The following is a 24,882-nucleotide window of genomic DNA, read 5'->3' as shown; positions in this document are numbered from 1 at the left end:
GTGCCAATATATTTTGCATTTAATCTTTACGTCAAAACAAATCGTTTTTTAAAAAAGAAGAAAATAGAAACGAGAAATTTATACGAGTTACGTGTTGATAATTTGGGATAACAGCAGTTTATTAGACATTGATATACAGTGGATAATAAGGGCAATTAGGTGTAGGCGGTATTCGAACAACATAGTTATGTGCCAGCAAACATCATCTCTACATCGTCGCACATACTCTTGACTTTCGCTTCTCGTTCACATATCAACGACACATCTTACGCACACGCATGTACATAGATATTTTTTCTATATATATATATATATGTATATATATAAATGTATTTCTCATTACAGTATACAAGGACAGCTTTCTCCTCGAAAGTACTTCGAGGTTTCCTCGCTAAACACTAATCAATACTCTCATCGTTTGGAAGACGTGGGACTTTGTTGTTGCTTTACTTCGTTACCAACTTAGACTAATAATTAGACTAATAATTAATGAGATCAACGACTTCTAAAGTCGGCGCGATAAATCGCCAGCAAAGGAACTTAGTTACATTTAATAATGATTATCAGAATGACATGATATTCTACCTCGTTAACACAATCGTGTAATCGTAAAAGATTTATTCGATTACATATATACGTATTTCTCGTCGATGTAGACTGTCGAAGATAGACAAACGGACTAACAAATATTATTAGTCCAATATTTTATAAACGTAATATGATGATTAAGATCTAACGTATATAATACAACATATATTATAAGAGCAGAGTGCAGGAAATGGCATATGATAAGAGTGTGCATTATATAAAATTGTGCAGTGCGTTGAAAAAATGTGCATAATATTTAAATACATGTTACATACATAACATTATACAAGAAAATTAAGTATAGTTTATTTTGAAAGAAGTTTAGTTTAAAAGAAAAGTATAGATTTAAAATTTTATATCGCGCCAACAATATGCAAAATATTCGCACGTATTAAAATGGCTTTATATACAAAATTTATAACATTCTCTAATTATCTACAAAAAAATCAATATAACACTTGCAATTCTAAATTGTAGTTGTACAAGTTGTATAATTTATCTAATAAATCGGTACTTTAATACTTTACTATATTAATACTATTTACTAATATCCATTACATTGGCCGCATAAATGTGCTAAGATGTTTTACACATCCCGAAGAAAAATGTGCGGTATCAAACACATTAATATATCTGCTAATTATATGTAAGCAAATAAAATAATCGGGAGTCTACAGGGACGAGTATACTTTCCGTACAAATATATCACTCTTTGCTTAAAAAACGATCATTTACACGGGAATTAAGAGACGTGTGTAATCACGAGAGAGAGAGATTCGTTTATGAGTAGCATTGATTACTATGTCGGCAGTGCCAACGACTATGTCTAAAAAAACTCGCAACGCTGATAGAATTATGAATAATAGTTAACAGTGATTCGATAGAGTTCTTCTTTACAGGTATCGGTTTGCTGGTCAGATGAATAGTTTAATTCATTTTCTTCTCGAAAAATACATTTTGTCCCTTTTCTTTGGCGCACAATGATTGCAAATGAATTGCTTGAACTCTGAATCAAAATACAAATACAGTCTAATCTCGTAAGCGGCATCTCAAATTGTGTGGCAATATTAATTGTAACTGCTTTAAAAACGGTTTTATAAAAACTTTGATATTTTTATATGCAATAATAAATTTATTGTCTTAAAAAAATGTTTATAATGTTTATATATCTTTATTTTAAATGAATTACTAGGAGAGTTCTTATTAAAATGGCTTTTTATGTAAAAATACAGATAAAGGAAAATATATTCTAAAGAGGAAAATAGATTCTTTTATTTTTCCTCTTACTTTAAAACTGTGAACATACTTTAATGAATTATTTTCCTTAATAAATTTTGGCTTTATTTGTCTCATTGAAACAGAGTTCAGCATATATATAATGCGCTTCATATTTTACACATTACAAACGTTTCAAATTGAATTGACACCACCCACTATAATCCATCAGCCAAGAGTTTTTATTTAAGTAGGTAGAATTAACATCTTTGGCATTAAATTACAGGTATCAGGACATATCGATTGCTTTCTACTTCGATTAATCCTGTATTAATTTAATCCCGGCACTAATTGCGGTTCCCCATCTAAATATATTCGTTTAAACTTAAGCTAATTGTCACGGCACAGCAATCGTCGTCGGCAGAAAAAGAAACGCGGTATAATCACGGGATAATCCAAAGATGTATGTGTGTTGTGTACATAAATACACTTATAATTCTTGTATAATTATATCTAGATATTCCATATTACTTACTTTAAATACCTTTTTCTGTTACTCCATATTGGCGAGTGAATCGAAATCTATAGAATTGTTCTATTGCAAGTGTCGAACAAATCGAAACGCTTGTCGTCATTCGTAATAATAAGTTCACTGTGTTTGTAATGCATATTATGCAGTTATTTATATAATATGAAATAATGATTAAAAACATATATAAGAGGAATTGAGTTAATAATTAATACGTAATGTAAATATCAGGAAATTACAGAAGTATACTTTCTCGAGAATTAATATGAGATCTAGAATATTGAAAATGATTATTGCATCACACAATTCTTTGTGGCGTGCAATCATTACTTTCAATAATGCGTTTATGGCGTTTGAATAAAACGATAGATTTTTAACAGAATTGAGAAACTAATTATTATAAGTAGCAACCGTTCGCACGAATATTCGAAAAAGCATGTACTTTCATGGGTTTGTGTTTTGTATTCTTAAAATTTCAACACTAAATATATATAATATATGCTTTGATATATTTATATATTTATACTTTTTTTATATATCTATATTAAATATATATTAGTACTCTCCTTTCGATTAGAACTGTTTAACAGTAAATTATAATATATTTTTGTATATAATAGATGAAGTCCATCTCGTAACATTATCTTCGCAAACAATCGATAAATTATAAACTCCGTTAATATTTCAACAGAATAACGCTCGGTGTTAAATCTATTTTCTATGGAAAGTAATGTCGCATTTGTGCTATCTATCCCTAATGCTACGGCGATAGAAATGTTCTATTCCCGTAGCTAATGGCTGACGATTCGTTGCAAATCGTACAATGGGGACAGAGCACCACTTAAGCTCCGACAGATTAGCCGTAGCGCTTACAATTTACATTCTAAATGGATTTTTACACTGCCCGAAAACAGAGTTGCTTTCGTTCCAGCGTATTATGGACAAATTGCAGATTCTAATAAAATCTAATTAAATAACGATAAATTACGATTTTTATTTGAATGCGTGGGAATTAGTTTTTGCATGACTTTAATTAATTTTGCATAATTTTTAACAAATTTGTCAAACAATTTTAACTATATAACTATTTAATTAACTACGTAATTAAATAATTAAAACTGTTAAGAATTTCAGAAATATTTGAAATGTCTGATAATAATCAGTGGACAAAAAGAAAGGCTAATAAGAGCATAAGACGCAGTAAATGGTGCATAGAATCTTCAAATAAACTTTACAAAAATTGTTAACAAATTAAATATATTTAATTTAACGTATTTATAAATATAAAATATTCGCAAGAAGAAAACATTCTTTTATAAATTCAAAGAATCATTTGTAACTTTATACCTAAATCTTTCAGCAAAAGTAGTATATACATTAAAAATAAGTTTTTGGTATAAATTTTGAACAACGACAACCTAATCCGCGTTTTGAGAATAAAAAAAATTTTTTAGATGTTTTATTTGAAAAGCGAATGTACACTATTATTGCTTCGATTAATGATTGATCATTTTATCACTTGCATAAATATTATCGTGCGTGCATCAAAAGCAGCAAAAAATAACAAATCTGCATAGCTTACGGCCGGAAGCATCATTAACTTTGTAACTTGATTTCATAACTTCGTTTCTTGGATATGCCGTGTATTTCGTTAAATCTAGAAAACTTATATATTATACTACATATATTTTTCGACGTGCAGGTCGCTGCTGCAAACTGGTCGCGAGATAAAGAAGCATTTAACTACACATCGACCTTTCACTAATATCATTTCCGTTCGATAATGAGAAGTAAGTTCAAATTATTTTCCTGGTGTACCAATAAATTATATAGTATATCGATTCATCCATATTTTATAAAACATGTTATGGAACGACGAATGAATGGTTACGGGCACAAATGCGTAATAGTCTAAAGTATACCATGGGAAATGTTTCCTTTGCTCAGTCTAATAAAAATTTAAATACTAAATTAATTAGAAATTAATTAGAAATTGTGACGTCATTTTGGCGGAAAACGAGAATATAAAACCGGGGATAAAGTCGATATTTGTGTTATATCTGCAATCGTAACATTAAAACCGCCTATTTTATCGTATTGTCTTACGTTCGTATTGGTGGTTCTGAATTTTGTAACCTGAGTCTCGAATTTATAATTTTTTCTAAAACGTGTCGCGAAAAATGCACTGAGATAAAATCACGAATCACGCGGTTTTGCCAATGATGGTTGTGCCAGTCAGCTAATCGCTGCACATCGTATCAATTAATGCCTATGTGTGGACAGATTTCTTACAAGTCATGGCCGAGTCGATCCATCTCAGCCAGAAGAAAATCGACGTCAGCCTCCGTTACAGCGGCACTGGAAATGATATTCCTGAAGAAGTTGGGCCGTCGATCGTCCGGCTGGTAACCAACCATCAGCGTGCCGGATTGCATCATGCGACCTTTCAGAATTGGACATATCTAGAAGCATAAACAGTGTGTTCTCTCTTATTCTAAAACTTCTCCTTCGAAAGAGATTTCTAAAGCTTCTCTATAATGTTAATGAAATTGACTAAATAAGTTGTTTGTGTATTTCGTATGTCCTTAAATTTATCAAACGCACCTCGGCTAAGATTTTTATTCTCTCCGCGGTATGTGGCATGTTCCGCACGCGCGTAGGCAGATACCAAAAACAGACGTTGACCAATTCAGGTTCGAGAATCAGGTAATACTTGTCGGGCATTTGTTTAATCCTTCTAACCATGTACTCCGCCAGCTCCATCAGCCGATCCATGTGCTTCTCGAAACCTTCCGTTCCCTAATAATGAAATGAAATTCATCCCTTCAGTTTAAATCACTGTGGTAGCGCAGCCTATGCGTGGCTGAAGAGAATGCCGAGTCGACGCGTGTAATGAGAAAGCGTAAAATCGGCTTTCTGTAACAATGCCAATGGATTTTGTACCTTGGCGCGCCATTGCAGCCAAAGCTTGAAAATGTCGTTGTGACGGCCGCATTGAATGACCTTATCGCCAGTGTCGTACCTCACGTCGTACAGCTTGTCCGTCATAAACAGGTATTCCGCGGACATTTGGTTACAGCTGATCAGTAGCCCCTGCAAAATGGAAACAGCTCTCGCTTTCAAAACAGACGAGAGACGAGGGTGCCTGCAACATTTTTCCGATAACGGAGCGTTTCCGGAATTGTTTCGCATGGTTTACGATTGACAGGCCGCCGGAGGAGGAAGAGGGCGAGTCCGTCTGGATCGATACGACGCTCCAACACATGCGCGTGAGAGGAGGAATACTCAGGATATTGAATTTACAAAATGGCGGATATGCCGCACCGATGTTGTACTCCATTATTGGCCACCATTGTTTCAGACATGATTATTTCTCTTAGTCGCTTTCTCGAAGTTTACTATATTTAAATAATGTTCTACATCGTGTAGAGAACTTTACGTAACGTTGATTTACATAACTAGCGAATACTTTCGTATTTTCAAGCTAGGGGAGGGATTCTGTGGTTCCACGTTTATGCATTTTTGTTATTATCACTGTCTTTCAACGTTAATACTGACAATCAGTGGAAAATGAGTATTAAATTGTTGTAACCACACATAGATATATTTAAAAAATTAATACTTTCACATGTCCGACTTGTAGATCTGTATTATTAGATAAAGCAACATGATTGTCAATGTTAACGAAGCATCCCTTGTGGACACCGCGCTTCAACGTCAACGGCATCCGACAAAAGCATGGCGCGGCGCGCGGCGCGTTCTCCCCCGGATATCTCGCGGCAGCCGGTGCACGGAATTTTAATATCCGAAGGGGAAGTTCGGAGTTAGCAATAACTGAGTCGCGCGTGGGGGGATAGACCCTCCCCGGCGGCGCGCTGTAGACGGACGGCAACATATGTTATCTCTTAGTTTAATTAAATTCCTGTAGTGCCGAGCACCCCGGCACGTAGGTCTACCCCTCGGAATGCGACTAGTGTTGTCTCGTTGCCCTTGCGCGATGCAGGAATTTCAGTACGCTCGGAAACAGGGAGGATTTCTAAGAGTGCAACGTCTTGAACGCGTCGTGGATGCAACGTCGATAGTTATTCGTGGGGAGTTATTATTTTATTTTTCAACGTTTTGTGAATCGTGTCAGAGTAAAAAATTAAAGGAGAAAAGAATAAGATAATGGAAATCGGAAATATAAACGCTTTGAACAAGAAGATACTAGTGATAATATTTTTTTATATAATATTTCCTGTTAAATTATATGGCTGATAATAATTATTTTTGTAATTTAAAAGATTCTTTCATATTAGTGGAAATACTATCTAATTAATAACATCTAATTTCATAACTTACGTCTTCCTTAAAGTGGATACTGGAACATTGAAGCAGGGCTCCCATAAGTTTATGTGGGTTCCATGTTACTGAATCAGCTCTGAAAAATCATACATTGGAATTTCATAAAAACTTTTCTTCGATAGATAAATAATTTTTTATTATTCTGAGAGATAATGAAATTTACGCGATTTGTTGAGATAATGAAATTTACTCCAGAATTAGAAGTACTATCAGATTTGTTGTAAATATAGCAAGTTTAATTCTATGCTAATTGTAAGAAGAACTTACTTCAATTTTATCTTATTAATAGGAAAGGTCTCTGTGATAACAAAGTATATCAAATAAGCCGTACATTTTACGAATAGTGTGTAGACAATTATTCTTTTTTCGCCTTATCAGCAACCTGTCGAAGCGAGTCTTCGCCGAGCTGACTGAAAAAGCCAGCCGACCTCAGCTGGTCGTCAAACTCTTATCCACTCCCACGGGAACCAATAGGGGATAAAATATGAGTTATCTTCCCGCCGTGCCCACGGAAGGGGGGTCTATCAATTCGAGAGGAGAGCTATTAATACAGCCACGGGACCGGATTTAACCCCCTGGTCCTCGGAGACCCACTCCGGCGGTAAAAACCTCTAACCCTTCTTAATCCTTGAAAAAGCATTGTGATATGTGAGAATCTACATTCACATTCCACGACCCAAATTTGTTTTAGGTATTTTAGCGGTTAGTGGTGCACAAAATTATTGTAGCAAAAAGGAGTAAATCTGATAAAATACAGTAAATAATAAAACAAAGTGTTGCAACAAATAGTATTTGTTACCAATATTAGGCATAGATAAAATTATAGGATTTAGAACAAATTGAAAATAGTACACGTCATTTTTGATAAAACTTTTTATAAAACTTAGCTTTAAGCGCGTAAGTTGCGTGCTTTATGATAAATATTTGATACTTGGCAAGTGACATGTTTATCGCGACGCCGCGCCGCCGGTCCCGCGTGTTGGCTGAACATCCTGCGGATGATACGAGGGTACTCTTGAAGCACCCTCGAAGCGCGATTCGTGTCGTTAGCAGACACTGTCCATTATTCACTCGTATGCATCCTTCTTCATGTTACAGATCGACATATCTATTTGTTTAATTCTAACAAATATTCGATCTCGTGTGTAATATTTTCTCTTACACAATAATTTACGTTAACGTTTGTTTCTTAATTATTTATCTTTATCTTTCGTTACTCTTTAAAGCAAATTTATAATTACTTATATTTTTACTATTATATCAAATTTGGTAAGCAAAATGAATATTATAAAATATTATTTACTTTAAACTTAAATAAACGTTAACGTTTAACTTTTAAAGATTTTTTTTACAAGTAAAACATTAACTTTAAAAAATAATTGCACGTATTGGTTTAAATTATTTTGTAATTAATCATTACTTATAATTATATAACTAGTAATAAATTAAAATTAGAACAGCAACTTGCGTTGCACTTTTTTACATGAAAATGACTATAAACTTTTTACAATAAATTTACGAGTATCAATTTAGTGGAAGAGAAATGTCAGATAGAAAATTTTTTCTTCGCATAAGACACAGATCACTTGAGAAGTGTGTATAAAGCTCGAGTGATTAATGCGATTCGCAGCTGAAGCTGGCGCACACGGCACCCTTCCATTCGCTTTTAAATTCATCCAAGGTGCCAACCCCAAAAGCCGCTCGATATATATTACAAGGGATGTTAATTACCCGCACCCTTAGCGTAATGTGCGTGCACTATGTGCGGAAGTTCTATGTTCGGTAGCGCGAGAATTACGCTTCCGACTCGGTAATGATCAAAGGAAGATGTTAACAGAAGTTAATTTCTATCATCGGCACCACAGTATATTCTTGTAACGTGAGAACGAAGATAAAAATACAAAAGTTTTATGAAAATAAAAGTCAGACATTTTCTTCAGAAAGTAACAATTTCAAAAAGTAAAGATCATAAGATATTTCTGTAATGACGAGGATTAAATAATAATTAAACTTCTTCGAGAGATTAATGAGAAACTAGGAACTTGTAATTAAGAACTTGGAGCTGACTTGAAGGAAGTTGAGCAGGTGGTCCGATTTCTATTCTTAACCAATGGCTTGAAACGTAAACCTCGAACTTTGAGCTTTACGTACACCCGCAACTCTCTCTCCGACCTGCCTCTTTAAGTCCGATCATTTCAACTTTATCGTGAAGGTGAAATCATGGTTCTTTCTCAATTCTACGCAATCTAGGACGCGGGTGCGAAGGGGACAGTGGGGGAGGAATGAGGACCGACCGGAGAACGAGGGAGGCAGTTCTCTTTGTACGAGTTTAATCCGGCATTGTCAAGGCACGGGCTTTTATTTCAGGCTCGCGGAGGAAGACACGGTGGTGGCACGGCGCCGCGGCGCGTCGATATAAGAGGAGAATTCTGTTCTGCAAATGTGCTCCAGGGAACTGATCCAGCTGTTGCTCATGCGTCGGATCTTTCTATGCGCGCTTTTCGTTTGCCATTTTAATCAAGACTTCCAGGAAGGAAGTTCCCGTCGCGGTACAGTCCACACAGAAAAATCGCGGATTCGTGCATTTGCGAAACAGCTCGGATTCGACATGGCGAAGAAAAGGTAATTCGTAATTGTGATGGTCTCTAAATCATAGATATTTGTAGTAAAATATACACGGTGAAAAGTTTTGTAAATATAAAAAATCGTTTTGATTATGTAAATGTTAATTAAGAAATATTATCTCCATTATAATGTTATTATACCTTAACACATATAAGATACATTATCTTATCAATATTATTGGAAAATACTGATGGTATACTCTGATAGACGGATTGCTATTTTTTTTTTGTACATAAATCATCCCCAAGAGACTTCTCGCACCGATTTTCAGGTCAGGGATTGTCTGAATCTAGGGAGCAGATGCGTCTGGATGCAAATCGTGGATTAATCTCGCCAACCCCATGCATGTCTCGTCCGTACCCCTGACCCCTATCACACAGCTCGAAGGGTTCCGTTGAGTTCGTGTCCACAAATATACAATCAGAAATTGCGCATATTCTCTGCGCTTTTTGTAGATATAATTTGCATTTGATTTTGTATATTGAAAAATCCAATTGGGCGCCGTATTCTTTCTTTTCCACTATTTTTAATATTATAGTTAACAATAAATCTAAAATTAAATTTCAGTGAAAAATATTTTCATCCATTTATAATGTAAAAATATATATTATAATTTTTGATATGATAAAGGTATTTCTAATGCAAGAAATTTTAGGGCAATCTGACGCCAGCCCCTCGTAGCATCCTAATCGCGGTTTATGCGAGCGATACATTACGGGCTGACTGCCTTCGACCATTCTCATGTAAAATTATTTGCAGCGCCCGACGTTCGAATCACAACTACGTCAAAAGGAACGTATCGATTTTATCCCACATATGCGATGTGCATCGGGTTGGAGGCGTTTTTTCAAAGAAGTCCATTATAACTAAGCCCAACTAAGCCTCAATAAACTATAAAATGTGTGGATTGGATCTCCCCTACACATCGAACGGTATACGCGCTATATTCAGCTTTAGTTGCGGAAGTAAATAGAATTTCAAATAACGCGATAAACAAATAAAACATTATAAAAATAATGAAACATAGAAAAAGATAACAGTATTTGATCTCAAAATATGGCGACAAATTATAAAATAGTTTAATTAAAAACTTATTGATTTTATATGTTCTTTTTTACCACGGTTCAACTTTTGTATAGGTATAAATCAAAATAAATTTTTACTATTTAATTTAGCACTTACCGTTCGATGCCGGTCAGTCTCGGATGTCTGTACTTTTTCGACAGAAGCAGTCCACCACCCCAAGCCGCCTATAACAGAAATAAATGATTATTCGATGATGGATCTCTTTCTCGAATACACGATGATGGAATGCAAAAAATTAACATGAGAGACATGCGATCAAAATGTGAGATTTCTTTAAGCACTTCTTAATCTGACTTATAGATCCGGTATTTTCCGAATTCACCCCGCTATTCGCTCGCGAATGTAGTACTGGTGGAACCTCTGCCGCTTCCCACATTTATTATTTACGTTAAGGTTCTTACGTGTTTGGCATTTACAGCTTAAATCGTATTTGGATGGGCTTGATTGCATAAGCGCATCTAGTTTGAAACGGTATACTGCTTAAATAGGCTTTTGAAGCTATTCGATTAAATTAATATCTTCTCTCTTTTATTATTTACTATATTTGTTACTTTATATAGTTATTATTAAGTGGATATAATATGTATAATATGCAAAATTAATCAACAATTAATATATATCTTTTCTTTTTGATCAATATCGAGAAAAATTTATTTGATTGGGAATAATTATTATTTTATTTTACGTTGTATAAATATTAAAATGTTCCAACAAATGTTATTTAAATTTATGTATTTGATATACACTTGAACACAGACGTTTATAAATACAATATATTATTTATAATGTATATATTTAATTTTTTCTCGAGAAGTATTACTTACGTCGACATGCAGCCACAGATTGTACTTTTTACAGATATCAGCGACTTCCGGGATCGGATCGAATGCACCAATAACCGTTGTTCCCGCAGTGGCATTCACGAAGAACGGTATGTGACCTTTGGCCTTGCGCTCCAGGATCAATTCCTCCAGTTTCGAGGGAATAATGCGACCGCGCTCGTCGCTAGGCACCATCACGCAATTATCCGTACCGAGGCCGCAAACGGACGCGCATGATTTCACAGAATAATGGCACTGCGGGCATTAATAATCCACACTGATGATAAACAACCTAATCAATTTCCTCTCATGAATGCGTATGAAACTTTAATCAATCTATTTGAAACTTATGTAATTTTAATAATTAGTTTTAATTAAAAAAGTATTTATAATTTTATTGCTTAATATTTTTTTACGTGATATATTATGATTTCATTATAACTATTCAATTTTTCTGCAATTTTCCGCTAACGGTTTTTAAAAGTTAAATTTTGTCAAATAGAAGAAAAGTTTTAAAAATATAGAAATAGTGAGTAGTTTAATTAAATTCAAACGCGAACCTGGTCGGACGTAAACATAACCAGCTGTCCTCCGATAGCAGAGAGTCCTTTTTCTTTGTAGTACGGGAACATCTTGTGCCTGGCCGCGAGAAAGGCGTAAAGATTGCTAATAGATCCTCCTGGTGCGAGAATGGAATCACCGCAGTTCCAGCCTATAAGCTCGCGCATTTTTTGTAGAACAACATGCTCCATTAGAATGAATACGGGCGCGATCTCGTAGGTAAACATGTTCGTGTTTGCCGTCGCAGTTAGCCACTCGCCGGCCATAGACACTAAATCGAGACCGCATGATAGTTGATTGAAGAAACGTGGGTGTCCTAAAAACAAGAGGAAGGAATTTCCTCAGAGAAAAATCGCAATCTAATCTAATATAATTTGACTAAAATTTCGCTAAAGTGCGTATCCTTGTCGAAAATTATGCAAAGGTGGTGGAAAAATTAATTACCGCACGTTGGCGATAAATCACACTGCAGTGATTGTTGACAAGTGGCTCTTAACAGGAAAGTAATTAATAACGTTGACGTGGCACGTGTCCGAGTACTATTACATTTACACGCGGCCTTGTAATGTCGCGTAAAGTTAAAGGCACGCAAGAGAAAAGGCGCGGCAAGAGAGAGATTTAAGCTCTTCCCGAGTACGTTGTCATCCGCTCGGCTGAACATCGCGCGAGGATCAGGCCTAATGCTTCTATTCGATGGGAGCGCAGCCTTCTGATGCAACTAGGGGAGCGAGTACTTAATTTTCTCTCTCTTTCTAAATTTCTCTTCTCTTTCATAAATGCCTAAGCATTTCAGCCTTCTAATCCGCTATTTGCGCTCCGCGTTAAGCTCACTTAGTTTAAATCAATATTAGAAAAAGACATTTGTAAAAAGAAAGAAAGTGCAAAGAAGTGCTATAAATTATAGTATAAAGAAGAAAAGGATGACTGATCAAAATTTTTAAAAACGTTTTCTCGTGTTTTCTCCCATGTTTCATCCGGAAACAATCAATGGAACGTACAAACATCATAGGACCCTATAAAAGAACCCTGCGAGCACTATCACCTTTTTGGGATAGCATAAATCCCTTGATCCTTGAAATATGATAGATTTACTTCGTTGAATATCCGGTATCGAAAAGACTTTGACCTTTGTGTGATCGATTATCTTATGCTTTACCGCACGACGCACGGATGCTGATATATCAAAGGTGCATTGCATGAAAATAAAGAGAGGCTTAAATATCTCAAATTTATATGAAAAGTCTAACATCTAAAATTTATTTAGACAGAACGTATGTTCATACCTAACGGAATTTTTTACACTAACGATATTAATTCGAGTTTACGGCAAATTGTATTAAGTACACGCTATTGATCTATTTGATAGTACATACGTATACACTTTAATCTTCTGGTTTTACGGAATGATTGACACACGGCATTACGAACTACGGACATTCCCCTTCACCGACGGCAACAGCCTGGGATTCGACGCGTGGTAAAGTCGAACCGACGTTAAAGGTCTAGAAGGATAATCTCCGATTCTTGTCGGAGGATTCTCTTCACGAACGCGGACCACGTATTTCCATTAAAGGGATTCTATTAGTGGAAAACGATTATGCATAAAATGATAGTCAATATATTCTTTAAAAAGAATTTTTATTATCATGATAATTACGGCTATAAATCGGAACAAACGATATTCTTCTACTTATCAAATATGCCTTATAATATGCTATATATTCTTTATACTATCTGTAATACGCAGTTTATATTCCATCTGCTCTGAAAATTTATATTGATTGCAAACGCCTGACGGATTTTACTTTCTCATCTATCTTGAAAGAAATCTTAACTATTTCAATAATCTTTGTAAATAGCTAGACATAGACCGATCGATGGAAGCAAATATCAACGATCCAACACGAAAATCGCTTCAGACACGATATCAGATGGTGGTATTTGAGCCGTTTGTCGTACTGTTATTCGCAATTATCTCGGTCCGTGGCTCGTGGCACGCGTCCGGTCGAGGGGGTCTGCGAGAAGACGACCTTCTCTTCTCTTTCCGTCTAGCAGGAGCGACAGAATCGCGTCCTGGCCAAGGGTGGAGCAGGGTTCGATGGTCCGAAGCGCCCGCATTTTGCGCGTCACACGCGTCGCTGCTCGACTAGATTGTTTGCAGAGGCTCTCAAACGCGTATACCGTCCACGAAAAACAAACACGTGCGACCAACTGGTGCAAGATAAGCCGCTTTGCGTTATGCAGATTTCTGTCGCGAATTCAGGATCGCGCGAACAGTCTTGGCATCTTCTCGCAGCGGCTACGTTAAATTAACGACTCTAACCTCATGTTATTAGCCGATGTGTTTCCGTTTTCTATTTGTAATTTTTATATCGTATGTAATTTTTTACTACAGATAAATACGAACAAATATCAAGCAAAGATCAATATAATATTATCTGAAATAAGCTGATCAACGATACAGATTCAAAGAGACTATTTTTAATTATTTTTTCTTTTTGCAATTATATGTTTGCATTTAATTAAAATTAGCTGATGCGTATCTAGGATTTCGATTTGCAATACAATGAACAATTTGTTTCAAACGCGGCCGATTCTTCGTAGCGATTATGCTATCCAGGGAATCATTTTCCGACTAATTTGCTCCTGCCCTCGCATAGTCGGAAAAAAGAGAGCACGCAAGGAGAACCTGCTTCGAGCAGACTACGGTGATATATTACAGGACTCGGGATTTGTATGGAGTGAAGTGTGTAACTCGGGCTTAACATTAATGCTGCGCGATCAATCATACCGCTCATAAGGAAGGTAACATTGTGCTTGGCATTGCTGTTATATTACGTCTATAAAGCATTTTGCAATATATTCAGTCATAATACGCTTCTTTACATCACTTTGTTCGTTGTATTATGAAAAATTATGATTCTCATTTCACTATTGGTGCATATAAATATTACTGCTAGAAAAACAATAGAAAAACTGTTATTTTACGTTTTCAGAAATGTATCTTATAACGGCAAATTTTAGAAAACTTACTTTTTAATCGGATAATTTACAGAAAATAGAATCGAGTTTAATGCCCTTTTGCCTTGCCAAGCGAACAAATTCGTATTTTAAATGTCTGGTATGTTTGATCTTTTTCGTCGGAAACTATCATCGCTCGAATACTTCCCATGATACGGCGTTTTTCGCATTCCGTGACGAACCGATTTACGCATTCCACGACGAACTATCGATATCAATTTAAATTCCTCCGCGTGATGCTGCAGCCCGATGCTGCCGCGCCAAAGCTTCGCGAAATATCGCTACCCCTATATCGCACAGTGTACCCACCCTCTGCAGCTGGGTTCCGCTCCCTATTTACTGTTTCCCCTCTACCCTACTAAGGAAAAATCATGTAGAAATGGCTCTTAATTACACCAATCCCATTGAAATTCGCCACCTTGAGTGCCACGTGCAAACTTATGCGAGCAATAACGTCGCAGTTTTTTTTATACTGATAGCCAATAATACGAATTTGGAAGATTTTTTTTTAATTACAGTTATGTAGAAAATTATACCTATTGCACAAGTTATTCCCAGAATTATTGTATCATTTGTTATTTTATATGATGATTTTATAATTATTTCGCTGTATAAACTATAAACAATTGTAATCTATGAACAAAGAGAAAATCATCCAATCTAATATCCAGTTACGTAACGATAAAAATACCAGAGGACAGAAACAGATTACGCGAAATCCTGCGGACAATATTTGGCACGCATATATGGCTATGTGACCTAGAAAGAGTTACATTCAAGCGCATAGCTCTTCAGTTTCTTTTCAAACAGCTGGAATTTCGATTTGTCACAGATCTCTCGTGCTTGTACAAGTTTTGTGAGTCGTAGTAAATGGAGTATAAGTTTTCGAACAGAATTAGATTGCAATGTTTCAATATCGGACATATGTGATTTGAATATATTTGTACAGATGCGATTATCATAGAAATTTGTCATTCAACCTATTACTAACAAATACGAATCGATTAACGATATCCTGTTATTATCGGTATATATGTGCAACTTTATGATTAATAAAAAATATTCTTAATAAAAAATTACATATATAACATTTGTATTGTTTAAATCAATTTATATATTTAAAGTCTCTACTTCTCTATATCATATTTCTTTTATTTCAGAATATTTCAGAACTATTATTGTCGCTGCAAGTACATTTTTATTCTTAATATGTTCATTTGAATATCTAGATCGCATTGTTTTATCAGTCATACTTCTATTGTGGAATTTTATTAACTTTTTTTCGCGATCATCGTTTTCGTTACCGTTATCGTCACCCTTCAACATATTTTTGATATATTTGATCTTCTAAAAAAAAAAACGACTTTTGCATCGATACACATCAGTCGATAGGACGTTTTCCTGTAGCCAAGTGTAGATATCCTCTCTCTTCCCTAACCCGATATGCGAAGGGTACCCGAATCTTGCGGCATATAATCTAATAACGAGTTTTTGTCAGCACATATCGTGCACGCGCCCTTCGATATCGAAGGGATGATCACGCGGCCCTCGCTTCCTTTTACATGGACTGCAGACAAACGGGATTCCTGGCCTAAGTTTAGTTAGGTCTGCTCCATTGTGCATTACCATCCATTCAAGCTGGTAATCGAATCCTACCGAGATAGCGAACTTTCGCACGCCGTGGGAGATTTGCGGTTGACTTTTGGTATTTAACCGAGCCTCTATATTGATAACCAGTCACTTCGATAAGTCGACATTGTTAATACAAAATTTCCACAAACTGATACTCTAAAGAACTCGAAGGATAATTTACTTATATCTTGAAGAATTTATAAAGAATTAGCGAAATTAACAAGAAAATTTAAACCGGAAGAACTAAAGAGAATTTGATGTGTTTTCATACAGACAAATAATATATACAAAAATTCATAATTATATATGTATACTTTGTTAACAAGATTGTTTTATATATTTATTAAAATTTTATTAAAGCATTTGTGTGACAAAATCTAGTTGATAACTGATTATCAAATGTGAAAGAAAAGATCTTACTTCACGTACTGATATATTTTTGAAAATAATTTATACAGAAGTGTAAGAAAACGTACGAAGCAGCTTTTTCTAAAAAATATCTTATCATTTCTGATAATATAAAATGTGGCACGAAAAGAGTACGGAATTATCTATAGTTATCGCGTGTGTCTCTGTGTCTATTTATTACAAACACGACGTCAATGTGTCTATTTCGAGGGTTGGCCGATAGCCGTCGGGTTTCATTGCCGGTGTCTGTCGCTACCTTATCTTCGCCCCTGCGAGCGTATGCTAAATTGAATATGAAATTATGTGGCTTATCGCCCTAGGGGATAGGGACGTGCGATAGCAATGGTGTTAAAATGCTCTTTTTGATAGGGGTGCTTGCACTTTTGCAGTATTTTTTGTCTACTATCTCAGCAACGTTGTGCATTTTGCGTTGACACGAGCTTTAATAATTTTGAAACACGAATTTTATTGTAAGGGTACTCAAAAAAGCAAAGTTACTTTAATTCAATTTTCTATTATTTCTAAAACGTTTAAAATTATGCAGAATTAAATAATCAGAATATATAGCTTCTTGGAGTATAAATGAAATAATAATGAAATTATTTTGAAAGTTATAAAAGTAGAGAAAACGAAAAGGCTTTTCGGTAATAAGAGTCACGAAGAGACGAACGGCTATTTGATACATAAATATTTATCCTTACCAGAACAAACATATGTTTATGTCTGTTTTTCGAGACGTTTCGATTAGATGAAGAACCTTTCCGATACAAACATTTGACAAACCGTGTGCGAAATATTCTGTATTATATGACAAAAGTATAACTTGAGTTTGCAAAGGAATACGAGAATGCTTATTTTTCGATAATGATATTTCTCTATTCTCAAAAATTTAAACGTTCTGTTTTTCTGTTGTCTTTTCCAAAATTTAATAATTAGACTTGCCACAATAATTGTAACGGGTGTTCTCTTTGGAGTATATACATCCCGCTGATATTTTACTTGATTTTCTATTAAGAATCTAACACAAATTGGAATAGAAGTAATTCATATATTTATCCATAATCTGATTTTTATTAGCTCATTTCCCATTATTAAAAAAATTATATATTTAGCTTAATTGTTAACTATATATTTGTTATTATGTAACTTTTAAGATTATGTACTATACATTTGTAATTATTTACAAAATTATACAAATTTTACTAACAGCCATGCTTACAGATATGATTGACTGATTAAAAGTTGTTTGATTAAAACTTTATCAGTTGTTCTAATATATTGAGAAAATGGAAAGAGTTTGAGTATTCTTACCAGTCTTTACTTGATACTTCAAGGTTGTGGAGCAATCCAGTAAAAGCTGTTGAAGAGTTAATCCGGTATCAGGAATTTCTAGATCGAGCAAACGCATCATATCGTCAGGATGATGAAAATCAAGGATCTTCGCATTTCTATCATTCGTTGATTTCACGAAGTCTAGCAGCAGGTCCACCACCTTCATCAAGAACTCTCTAGTTGCCGGATAGCCTTCCGCATTATGCGGCAGAATATCTGTGAACAAAATAAAAGATTGCAAGCGAGATTCTTTGTTCTCGTTTATTATGTTAAATAACAGTTAAGTGATTTACGACAACCATCAATGTAGAAACATCAATGTAATGAGCATTAATACAACACGATCATGCATATATTTTATTTAAAAGGCATCGTAAATAATTTTCCCAATGTTTTCGAAACAAAATATATATATATATATATATATATATATATTATTATATAATATTATATTATATATACTAATTTTAGTATTTATTCATTATACGAGTATCACTTCTAACTTCTTTTTGCTTGAAAATACAGCGATTTAACCTATTTATACTATTTATTGAAATAATTAAATTTAGTGTTATATATATATATATATATATATATATATATTATTTTTTTAAGTAGCGCCTGTATAATGAATAAGTACCATATTTTTTTTATTAAACTTGCATCTTTGTCATAAATTTATAAAAATAAAATCGGATAATAATAATAATTTGTGTGCAGTACAATGCAATGACTACGATAACTCTCTAATTGTTGGGATCAAGTGAAATCTCTTCTACCATAGCGATTAATACCGCACTGACAAGATTCTTCTCGGCTGTCACTTCATTGTTCGACCTACCATCATGACTTTGATAGCATCCTCGCAGATAACGCGCGATTAGAATGATTTCACCTCATCAAACAATTGAAAGTATAAACCTATATTGACACACTCTCACTTGTTTGGTGGGATGACACCATCTTATGCACATTCTTCTTTCTCTTCCTTTCTGTTCATAGCGAATCCTTTCTGATATCTTAACACTATGTCCGTCTTTACAATAGCGTGCAATTATCATTACGCTATAAAAACCATGCAAAATGCAATTATTCCATAAGCAATGAACATAATTTCCAACTTGAGCTTCACATAATTAATATTAGAAATTTATAATAAAATAAACGATAAAACTCTAAAAATTGTCTTTATACTGAATTTACTACTAAGTTTATAAGTAAATAATAAAAGTTAAATTAATATCAAAATATATAGTTTTTGCATAAAATTTTACATGCTATTTATATAAAATATCAGAACTGTTTTCGCAATTGCGAGCAAAGCACGATAAGACATATTACAATGTACCCTATTAATATACATATATATGCTAGTTAGATCATTGAATCGTACAGATTCAATGAAGACAGAACGAAGTCGTTGCAGTGGAACATTTCAATGCGCTCGTGGTAAATCCTGGGTAAATTGAACTGTCCTTCTATCGTGGCGCAACCATAAAATATCCCATGAAGTAAACCATCCCCTCGTTTCCCATTGCATTAAGGTGATCCCATGGATAAACAGCCAAGCTACTATGGGACTTTGCTTTCAAATTATTATTTAGCATTTTAAGACAGTGGTGTGTGCGAATAAAATTTCTTAAGAAGATATAACATTATCCTTATTTTCAATTCTCTTAATATTGTAAAAACATAATATATTTTATTATTTTTAACTACATACTGATAACACCATACAGAAAAATTGTCAGAATTTTACAAGTTTTATAACACGCTACTGTGCTTCATTAGTTTAACATAAATATAAATAATAATTTTATTAAATCTTTACAATAATAAAGATTAATCTGAGCTCGGGCTAATATTTGAGCAAAAATATTTGCTGGAGATGAAAATTTTAGCTCCTTGACCGATAATAATTCTTTTGAAATGCTTCGCTCTTCGATCGATAAGAATATTTTTTTCAATAATCAAGAATGTTGAATAGAAGCCGACTAAAGATAGGAGGGCGCAACGAAAACTTATGGTGAATTGCCTTGAGCCTATGGTTAGACAAGGGAAATCCCCGGCTTCCAGCGGTCGGATCCAGCTAATCCAGCTCCATCAATCTAATGTCCAAAGACCTCCGCCTTTTTCTCAAGGTTTATGGCACTTTTCGAGATACAAATAAGCCCGTAGCAGTCTCTCAGAGGAAGATTTCGTTACATTATAAGTACCATCTAATTGGCGTTTGTTCTACTTACTAATTAGTATTTTTCATAATAATAGAGTAGATACTACGCGCATAAATATTTCTATTTAAATAAATGCGATATTATTTTTGCGAGATTATTTCATTCGTATTCTAATTCTATAATAATTCTTATACGTGATATCTCGTTGATTTCCTCAAGTGTATCATTGAGTTCGGTAGTCGATATATCCATCGTGTGCATAGTCATTTGGTACCAGATGTGTTTAGACCCTCGCGTTTCGACTTTAATCAAAACGCCTTCTGAGGGTTGTTACACGTGGCAATTAGTCACGCCGATTTATAAGCCGGATTACGGCTTTAATTTATAGTAATACTACAGATTTCGCGTTACGACGTAATTCACTTACGTCCTCAAGGGGAAATTCTCGTTTTTGCGCGAGATTTAATAGTTGTTCAAAATAAAAATCCTTCTTTGAAGCGCGAATCCGTTCAAATATTCACAATTCTACGAGCGGCACGCGCGTGTCGTTATCGCCCGCTAACACTTCCCGAATGACGAGGATGACAAACCCTTCCGTCTCCCTGCGGCGTGTAATCTGTCCTCAGCCACTCGGCACCTACCAACCTCTTTGGAATAATTCTAAATCCTCTATTATTATGCACCCTTCCGACCGACGGGCCTCACGAAATCAGGACAATATTGTGACTCTCGGATTTTGCTCTCAAAAAGCCAAGTCTGCGCTTGTGTAATATAGAATATATCGATGTGATTTATTCTCTCTAAACCAATCTTTTCACGCCAATTTTAAGTGTCCGAATAATGCTGAATTAGAATTACTATCGTTAGAATCGTAGTTTAATCGAGAGCATGAATGAGTAAAGCGGCGATCATGCACCATACGTTTGTTAGTTGTTCGCGATATTTATCTTTATACCAAACTCATGCAATGTTCTAATAAATATTAACTGAAAACGCTTATTGGCAATTGCCACTTACCGGAGTACTTCAGGTTGCAATGCTCTTTAGAGAGCGAATAAGTGTTTTCGGAGCTCATTAGTCTGGTAGGCGAATGCGTTCGTGCGAAATTCTGAAATTCAAAGCACAACGAAGATCTCTCTTCTTAAAATACACTTTGCACTTACGTGATGTTCATTTAATTGGATTAATTTTCAGAAAATATTAAAAGTGAATTTTTTTAGTTAGAATTTTTATTAATCAAACCAACTTAAATTTAATCTGCTTATATAAACTAACCATATTAATTATTACAAGTATCGGCAATCGCTTGCTGGAAACCAAGAAATTAACACGGTTAGCCTAAGAATCCCCAGTTGTAGTTACGATTAAAATCGGCGAGACAGATCGTGTCGACAATATCCACCAATACTATGCTCGTCGATCGGTGACCGGCTCTTTATACAGCCGTTCATTGATGTAAACATTGGGTATACGACTTCCGCGTACTATTATGGAAAGTTTCGGTTTGCGATTTGAATGTAACGTATTCGCAAGATAAGGAATTATTTCCTTTGTAAACTCAAATCGACTTGACCAATTAAATATAAAACAGGAACACAGTCAGTATGTTACCGAAGCATTACTTATATTATTATATTAATTTAATAGAAATATTTTTAAAGACACTGTCGACGTCGATCTCACTAAATGAGCAGACGTAATGAATGATGTGCAATGTGGATGCCTTACATATAAGTATTCCTTGATCGCTGTGATTTTAGTGCCGATCATTTGCACATTGTCCATGTCTCTGCTTGTGTCCCTCGCCTCAACAGTTCCTACAACAATCAACAATAGGTTTCGCTTCAGTCACGACGTACTGCGGCGTCGAGTCATCGGCGAGTCTCAGCGTGATTGCGAAATCGTTTAAGCGAGAATCGCCGTGGTAACCGCGATAGGCTGAGCGACCGAAGAAACATGGACAGAGAGCAATTTGTGGTCTTTTTTTTTTTTTTAATTATTTCCTAGAACACAAAGCTTTAGCACTTTCATGACCATGGCGAAGAACATATTGCAAGTTCCAAGCTAACCAATCCACAATTTATTTATTTATTCTTTTCTAAATGGAACATATATGTTTTCAAAGCGAAAATAATAGTAACATTTATTGATAGCTTAAGATTAGGTCTCTGAAGCTGTATATAAGTAACACATAAAGAAACCAATATTAAAAAATTTAAATAATTGATACAAAAAAGCTAATAAAAGAAAAGACAATTAAAAAAAAGTAATATATAAAAAATTATAAAGAAATAAAAGTTATAAATTTATTAAACAATTAGATTTTTATTTTATCGACTACAATTGGCAAATAATCATCGTGACGATTCGATTAACGTCTTGACGATTAATCGTACCAAAACCAATGGTCGAATCGTCACGATGATTATTTGCCAATTGTAGTCGATGAAATAAAAGTCTAATTGTTTATTATATTGTTGGCGAATTACGAATGTACTTTTGGTTATAAATTTATTGTTGAAATAAAGAATAAAATTAATATAATATATAGAAAAGAAGAAATAAAAGAAATAATAAAATAAAATAATTAAGCATAAGAATAACTTACACACATTATAATATAAGAATAAGCAGTTTCATTAAAGCATGTATAGAAGATAGCTTAAAAAACTGTCTTTGAATACGCTAAGAGTCGTGCTTTGACGTATCGTCTACGAAAATAAATTTTAGAGGAAAATAATTGTTTAAAAAAAGAAATTTTAATAAGTAAAGATACGCGATCTGAGAGGGCACAGGATCATCATGCTCAATCATGTACTATCGCAGATAGAGTTAAAGTAAGATAAACTCGCGAAATGTGTAGAATTGCGAACAGAGTTTACTGAGTTTATTATTATTAACTATTATAAAAAAATATATAATCGTAGAATGGACGAACTCGGATCATCAATCGCACTTTGTGTTCTAAGTTTACTTATAAGACAACCTTCTTGAATTTCTCAAGCAATCAGATCGCTTTGCTCTCTGAATCAATAGAGCGGTCCTGGAAGCGTGAGAAATAAGCTGAAAAAGATCCGAAAGACATTCACCGATTCCTCTATAAAACATTAAAACGTGCAATAGAAGAAAATGTAAAGAAGAGATTAGAATGTCTATGAAACATGCATGATTAATGAATGTATTAGGAGAAAGAACATGTCATGTAAAATATTAAGATATGTTGTAATTATTTATTTTTTTGCATCAATATGTTGAATCTGTTTTACATTAAAATAAAGAAACACGCGTGCATAATTTATATTAAATTTTCGAAAAGTTTAAGAAATAGATAAATCTCTTTTGTGTTATAAAGCAGAGTTTTAAGTTAATAATTTTAAAATTATCATATTGTAGTTGGCGGTACTTTATTTCGAATTTTAACTTCTCCTTCAGTTTTCTTGTCAAGATCAATTTTTAAAAGGTTATATTATTTTATCAATATTATTTTATTTCGCATTTTAATTTTTTTTACAATCTTCTTTTATGGCATTTCTAGATTTAATTTAGTTTTCATTTTTTGAAATTTGTGAGATTTTTTATAAATCCAGTAGCGAAAAATATGTTCTTACACAGAAAAAAAGGTCATCGCATCATAGTAAATATTTGAGAGATTGTAAATTATAAAGCCGTGAGTTGTTATTTAAAAAATTAAATAGAACTGTACAATTAAACATTTTAAACTATGTATTAAAAATAAGCTAATTAAAAATTAAGAAAAATAAAAATCATGTCTGTATTAAATATTGAGAGATTCAACTTTGATAATATCATGTCTATAAAAATCGCATTATGTTATATAACACAGTAATTTAACATAATTTTAAAACTGTACTAATAATTTAGCTTTATATCTAAATATAAAAATTTTCTTATTTTAAAATAAGAAATTCTATTTTTTTCTACTTTTTTATTGGATTTATTGTTTATTATTAAAAAATTTCTTTCTCTCATTAATAGTAAACTTATTAAAATTATAATATTTAAATTTTATTGACAACTGACTAACTTGTTGCTATTTCAATCATTTCTTTAAGAAATGTACTGTTTTTTAAGACATGTACTGTTTAAACACTTTTTATATCTTTAAATTTCAACTTATCGTTATATTTTTATTAAAAAACACACATAGAATACATTGTCAAATACATTGTCAAATTTTCAAACATTCCTCGATAATTTTATAACATACATTGTACCAAAAATTAATTGCCATCTAGTAAAAAAAAATTATCTACCTTCTGATACAATCTTTATCTCGTACTCACCTAATCCCTTCTTCTTCGTCGGATTTTCGGATGTGGCCGGATGGCTTGTTGGTCTCAACGGGGACTAGATTTTGCCTCAGAACGAGCGTAGGTTTTAAGGGTGGAATGCCGACGGAGTGGCGAAGCGACGGGCTTCAGGGTGGTTTCCAAGGGACTGCTTCGTACCGAAAACGCCTGGACGACTCTCGAGCTTCGGCCTGACTCGGCCTGCCTCGAGTCTGCCTGACCCAGTTTCGTCTCGC

At 34.1% G+C, this 24,882-nt stretch overlaps 1 protein-coding gene across 2 annotated transcripts; it reads right to left on the bottom strand.

Moving 5' to 3' along the window:
- Positions 1-101: 101 nt before the first annotated feature.
- Gad1 (glutamate decarboxylase) lies at positions 102-24,856 on the bottom strand. 2 transcript variants are annotated; one of them, XM_071777441.1, is made up of 11 exons: positions 24,641-24,856; positions 22,065-22,153; positions 21,354-21,444; positions 18,142-18,378; positions 11,769-12,085; positions 11,212-11,463; positions 10,484-10,551; positions 6,674-6,752; positions 5,276-5,425; positions 4,937-5,131; positions 102-4,794 (listed from the first exon to the last, which is right to left on the bottom strand). In XM_071777441.1, exons 2-11 carry the CDS (start codon positions 22,119-22,121, stop codon positions 4,621-4,623), a joined length of 1,620 nt encoding a protein of 539 aa, XP_071633542.1. In that variant the 5' UTR covers positions 22,122-22,153; positions 24,641-24,856; the 3' UTR covers positions 102-4,620. The 2 variants fall into 2 exon arrangements, with proteins under 2 accessions (XP_071633542.1, XP_071633543.1); XM_071777442.1 differs by lacking the exon at positions 22,065-22,153 and having other exon boundaries at positions 24,641-24,855.
- Between the last annotated feature and the right edge of the window lie 26 nt (positions 24,857-24,882).

This window comes from Temnothorax longispinosus, chromosome 5 (assembly GCF_030848805.1).
Source record: "Temnothorax longispinosus isolate EJ_2023e chromosome 5, Tlon_JGU_v1, whole genome shotgun sequence".
NCBI classification, from domain to species: Eukaryota; Metazoa; Arthropoda; class Insecta; order Hymenoptera; family Formicidae; genus Temnothorax; species Temnothorax longispinosus.
This window is presented reverse-complemented; position numbering and strand designations above follow the sequence as displayed.